Source organism: Gossypium hirsutum, chromosome A10, assembly GCF_007990345.1.
Source record: "Gossypium hirsutum isolate 1008001.06 chromosome A10, Gossypium_hirsutum_v2.1, whole genome shotgun sequence".
NCBI lineage: Eukaryota > Viridiplantae > Streptophyta > Magnoliopsida > Malvales > Malvaceae > Gossypium > Gossypium hirsutum.
The window spans coordinates 96,829,688-96,835,858 of NC_053433.1; the positions used below are offsets into that span (position 1 = coordinate 96,829,688).

Below are 6,171 nucleotides of genomic sequence, written 5' to 3' on the forward strand. Positions count from 1 at the left end.
AGCTTTCTGTAATGTAGATTTACTAGAGTAGGCAAGAAATTCTAAGAGATTTTTCATATTGTAATTTTTTGTTTAGTTGTTAGGTTGAGGTTCCATATTTTCCTGTAAAGGATTTCATATCATTCTGTAATTCAATAGTAGTAGGGTCAGTTGTACTATCTAGCAACAGTTTGTACCGACTACTAACCAAGAACTCACTAGAAGGCTCTCCCTTCCATACCAACAAATCTTCATATTCCATCAAGATTAAAGGAATCCTCAGGATTTTACCTACATCAACTTTAGAAAAGGTATCCTCAACAACTTCAACTTTCCAAGTTCTAGTTAAATAATTAATTAATTCTAATACCTTTGTTACTCCAGTGTTACAAATATTACACTGATTCTATAATTTTCATCTCCTAGGATCCATACAGCATCTACAATAGAAATCTTGTCACCTTTCCTATCCCACCATCAAAAGCCCTTCTCAAAGAGACCCCCAGCTACCCATATACTTTGCCAGGTATAAGAAGGTAGACTCCCTAACCTAGCTTCCAAAAAGCCACAATGTGGATAATATTTTGGCCTTTCACACATGCGCTAACAAGGAATTTGGATTGCAAATAAGATGCCAACCCTGTTTTGCTAACAAAGCTAAATTAAGTTTTGCTATCTATGAAAACCCAAGCCTCTATTCTTTTTCAATTCACACAACCTATTCCGTTCACACCAACGTATACCCCTTCAACCATGTCCTTTCTACCACCAGAATCTACCTATTATGCTCTCCAAATCTCCACAAAGTGACATAGGTAGCAAGAAACAAATCATAGAATATATTGGAATGACTTGTAGGACAACTCTAATGAATACTTCCTTCCCCCCTTAAGATAGAAATCTCGTACTCCAATTGTCTATCTTCTATTTAATCCTACCCTTTAAAATCTAAAATGCCAATTTCTTTTGTCTTCCCACCATATTCGAAAGTCCCAAGTAACATTTTGGATCACTTGAACACCTAACACCTAATATTCTCGAAACTGCTAGCCTTTTACTATTGGTAGTACTCAGACTAAAAAAACTCGTAGACTTATCATAATTAATACACTGTCCTGAGCAGACCTCATACTCCCTTAAAATATTTTTCAAAGTACGGGCCCCACTTTCATTTGCCTTACCAAACAACACACAATCGTCAGCAAATAACAAAAGCATTATCTGTGGCTCTCTTCTACTAACCTTAGCCCTTTTAAGCAAACTTTCATTCAAAGCCAACTTCATTAGGACAAACGATCCTACACTACAGGTTTGGAAAAGGAACGGACTCAATGGGTCCCCTAGACGAAGCCCTCTACTCAATTTGAAAACTTTCCAAACCTTTCCACTAATAGTCACTAAGTACAAGACAGACGAAATACAATGCATAATTAAATTTACCCACAACAGGGCAAAATCCATCCATTCTATCATCACCCAAAGGAAACCCCATTCAACCCAATTTACTCATATCTAGCTTTAATGTCATAAAATCGTTATTTCCCGCTCTTTTTTGTCTAAAGGAATGTAAAATCTCATAGGCCAACAACATATTATCAAAAATCAACCCCAGGCATAAAGACATTTTAGGCATTATCAATACAATCTTCTAACACTTGTTCAAAATGATTACCTATCACTTTAGCTATCAATTTATTAACTATTGTACATAAACTTATAGGCCTAAAATTTTTAAGATGCATTGGATAGGGAATTTTCAGAATTAACACAATATTGGTGATGTTTAAAGTATCTAGCGCCTTACCTTTAGTCAACACCTCCAAGAAAAGATTAAAAATCTCTCTCCCCACAATGTGCCAGCATTTCTGAAAAAATAAAGCCAAAAAATCGTCATCACCTGACGCCTTTGTTGGCCCTGTTCCTTTCAAGGCCGTGGCAATCTCATCCTCTGTATACCTCTCTGTCAATATTAAATTGGCTTCATTAAAGATACAATTTCCTACCCTTTCCAATATATGATCTGTAACTTCTGTCCCATGTGGTGAGAATAGATTTTGGAAATAGCTTCGAACAATGTCTTCCATTTCTTACTTCTCCACTGTCACTCTCCCATCCTCATACTGAAGCCCTTAGTTCTATTCATCATTCGCTGTTGTGAAGCATAGTTATGGGAGAAGGTTTTGTTCTTATCCCCCAACCATAACCAGTTCACTCTAGCTCTCTGCTCCCAGAACATTTCGTCTTTGTCAATCTCCAAATTAAATTGGATTTTTGTATTAATCAACTCCTCAAGAGTGTCATCGTCTTTTTCCTTCTCCAACACCTCGTCTAATTTATTAGTTAAGTCTCTTTTAATCCAATCCATTTTCCTTCTAACCATCTTCACCCAATCACACAAACCTTTCCTTACGCGCTCTAGATTGACATAAATATCTCCTCTAGCCCAATCCCAGAACCTCTTAACCTCACCTTCAAAAGACTCCCCCATTACACACCATACCTCAAACTGAAATGTTTTTGGCCTTCGATTAAAACCCTCCCACTCCAACTGGACAAGAAGAGGATAGTGATTTGAATACGAATATGGGAGATGGCAAACCTGTAACAACCCATTTTTGATAAAATCCAAACAGTGGTTTTGGAACCACAAATCCAAGTCCTGAAAGAAAAATTATTTTAATACTATTTTATGATCTACAATACAATAATAATATTATGTGAAAATTTCATAAATAAATTTTATCGATTACATGTTTAATTTGATAAAGGACCAAATTGCACAAAGTGCAAAAGTTTAGTTCTAATAGCTAAAGGGGTTAAATAGCTATATAAATTTAAATTGGAGGTCCTTATATGGTAATTAGACCATTAATAAAAAGTTAGTGGATATTTTTTGATGATTCATCCATGGAAAATTAGAGAAAGGCTAAGGACTAAATTGGAAAGCGATAAAATTAAAAGATGATAGATAATTAAATAGAAATAAAAATCATTTTATATCATCTTCTTCCCCAAATATTCCATGGAAGACCTAGGAAAGAGAAAACAAGCTTTCTTGGCCAAATTGGGTAAGTATTCAAGTCTCGTTTTTAGTAATTTTTATATTTTTGAAATTGGGATAGTTTAATCTATCTATTTGGGGGATTAATTTGAAAATTTATCAAAGTATAGAAGTTATGCCATGAGTGAATATGCTGAAATTTTGAAATTTATGGTAGAATATGAAAGGTTGTTGATAGATAAACAACTTTTACGAAGTGAATTTTGATGAAAACATGATTTAGGGACTAAATTGTAAAGTTTTGAAAATTGAAGAAAAATTATGAATTTTATAGAATACATGTGCTATAAATTTTATATTGAAATTTTGGTTAGGCTTGGAATAAGGAGTAATTTGTATGAATTTCATTTTCCAAGCCTAGGGAAGAAATCGTCATTTAATTAAAAGTTTAGGGGCAAAATGATAATTTTGCATAAGATGTAAATTGGACTGAATTGAGTTTAAATTGTATTAAAATGATGTTAAATTTATTCATATAGATCCGAAAAGACCAAATTCGGAGTTAGAACGAGGAAAAGAGAAAAATGTCGGATTAGTAGATTTTACGTACACGAACATTTGTTAAGGTAAGTTCGTGTAACTAAATTGTATAGTTATATGCTTAAATTAGATTTTGTGTATGTAATTTATATAAATATCATATATATATATGACATTGAAAACATAACCGAAAAAGCCCGATCAATCATAATGCTCGATAAATGATAAATGATAAAAATGTTACTTTTATGCTTGAAATGGATGTGGAATGTGTTTATTTGAATTATATGAATGTCATAGATATATGAAATAGTCACATGCCTGATAATGCTTGAAAAATGTTAAATCTCGTTTGAATAAATGAAAATTGATGGATAAATGTGATTTCCCTTGTTGAATGAGGTTCTATATTTTTTGCTGACGGGATTTAGCTCGGACGAGTAATCTTATTGACCTCATTAGAGAAAGGATTTAGCCTGGACTGGTAATCTTGATATAAGCCCTCTTGAGCATATGTACAGATAGGATTTAGCCCGGACAGGTAATCTTGATTAAGCTCTTGTAAGCATATGTTGAAAATAGGATTTAGCTTGGACAAGTAATCCTGTTATATGATATGTGGCTTGAGAGTGTGCTTTCTGATTAAGTGCCCTAAAGGGTACCCCTGAATATGAATTGACGGATCCAAATTTGTACACCTCAAGTGTATTACCTATTTATCCATCGATATTTCGAATAAATTCAACGGGTAAAAATCCTAACATGAGAAGATATGAATAAGAAATGAGTTATTACAAGTATCTGCCTGAAATACATGAAAATGATGATACATGATAATTGATATATGAAAACATGAGATCATGATATTTGTACATAGAATTTATTTGATGAATATGTTCATCGTTGATTATAGATTTGTTCACCTTGAGTGTACTACTCGTGTGACATTGATATTTTGAATGATACGAGTTATACATGTTAAATGAATACGTGATGTAGGAAGCATATGTGTTTGGAAATCTGATTTTTGTTGAGCCCGTATATGTTTCTTGATGATAGTGTGGAATGTATGACTAACAAGGGCAATGAGGATATGTGTAGGGCTTGAGATCAAATTGATTGAATGTGTCTTACATGTTTATCTTGAAATAGAATGAATGGTAAGTTAAGTAACATGTTATACGAACTTACTAAGCACTATATGCTTACTTAGTTTTATTTCCCTATTTTATAGTAAATCAGAAGCTCATTGGATTGGAAGCTTAGCGGAGATTACTCACACTATCCATCGGCCCATTTTGGTACATATGGTAAATCAGTTATGGTTAGATTGGCATGTAACTGGTTGATTGTAAACTAGCCATTGCAATGGCTAGTAAAGATTTGTTCTGGTAAAATTATAAAGTATACCATGATGAATATCCATGTGTTTAGTGCAGTTGATTTATGTTAACATGTATACTGTAACGCCCTAAAAATTTAGGGTTTGTAAGTTTGTCGGGTCTGACATAAATCGTATGTATGGTGTGGTGGTTGAATGATTTGGGCGTGTTTGGGGGTGTCTGAGAAGGCCTGGGCTCAAGCTCTGGCTTTAACGAAAATTTTGCTAAGCTCTTAAAAAGAACCTGAGCGTTGGCACCTAGGCTTTATGATTAATTGTGGTTGCTTGTTACCACAAGAAGCCTTGTGGCTTGGCGGCATGTGGCGTGCTTTGGCTTTAGGAGGGACTGGGGTTCGAATCCCATGAGCTGCAAAAGACGCCATTTTGCTACATGGGGGTGGCAAGAGTTTGTGGCGAATTCAAACTCTGCCGTGTGGGAATTTGAATTGGTCTTTGGTTGTTGGGAGAAGATTATGGAGGGATAAGGGGAGTGATATGGGAAGATTTTCAAGGAGTTGGTAGGGAGGAGTGTTGTAGCCAAATTGGGCAACTTGTAGGAGAAAAATCGGCTAAGGGAACTCTTTTGCCATTTCGGCATTTTGGTCTTGGTGTAGGAGTCGAATTCTTCCTCTTCCATTTTTGGGTTTTTGCTTTTTGGTGCTTTTTGGGGTAATATCTTTCCTTGTGCCAAATCTCCCTTCTCTTTTCAGCCTTAACCGATTATTGTTTTCCCAAATACTTTTTCTTCCCACTTTATCTGGTACACTTCAAAATGACAGCTTAACTCCACTTCTTCCTCATCCATTTGTTTGGGTTTAGCAGAACATCTTCTTGATCTCTACTCATCTCCTGCTTGCTTTTGGTTGCGAGTTTTCTTCCTTGGAGTCTTAGGCGGGTACTCTCATTGCTAACCGAAACTCCCCCTGTTGGTTTATGGTAAGTTTATTCTTGGTTTGCCTAATCCCTAGCAAAAGCCGAACCTTGCTTTTGTTCATAAATATGTGTGTTGTGGTTGTACTACTTCTCTTTCTTGCCTATTCTGTATTGGTCTTTCTCAAATCTTCTTCTTTGTTGGCTTGCGCTAGGAGCGTGTTCTCGGCATCAGGTGTTCGGCAATGGTGGTTGCTGGGGTAAGCCGAATATTATTACTTCCTTCTCCTAGTCTCTGTTTTGGTAAGTAGTTTTCAGGGATTAAGTGGATTATGTTAGGATAGGTATTAAGTGGTTGTGAATGTTTATGCAAATTGTTGTCGGCTAGGGTGTGAAGGAA

The 6,171-nt window shown here is 35.3% G+C and overlaps 1 protein-coding gene across 1 annotated transcript; it reads right to left on the minus strand.

Moving 5' to 3' along the window:
• Positions 1-2,080: 2,080 nt before the first annotated feature.
• On the minus strand, positions 2,081-2,467 carry LOC107895516 (uncharacterized). The gene has a single exon (XM_016820781.1). The coding sequence runs from the start codon at positions 2,465-2,467 to the stop codon at positions 2,081-2,083; it is 387 nt and encodes a 128-aa protein (XP_016676270.1).
• Positions 2,468-6,171: the final 3,704 nt, after the last annotated feature.

Coding starts and splice junctions, on each gene's coding strand:
- LOC107895516 (XM_016820781.1), bottom strand. CDS start 2,467: ATGGGGGAGTCTTTTGAAGGTGAGGTTAAGAGGTTCTGGGATTGGGCT.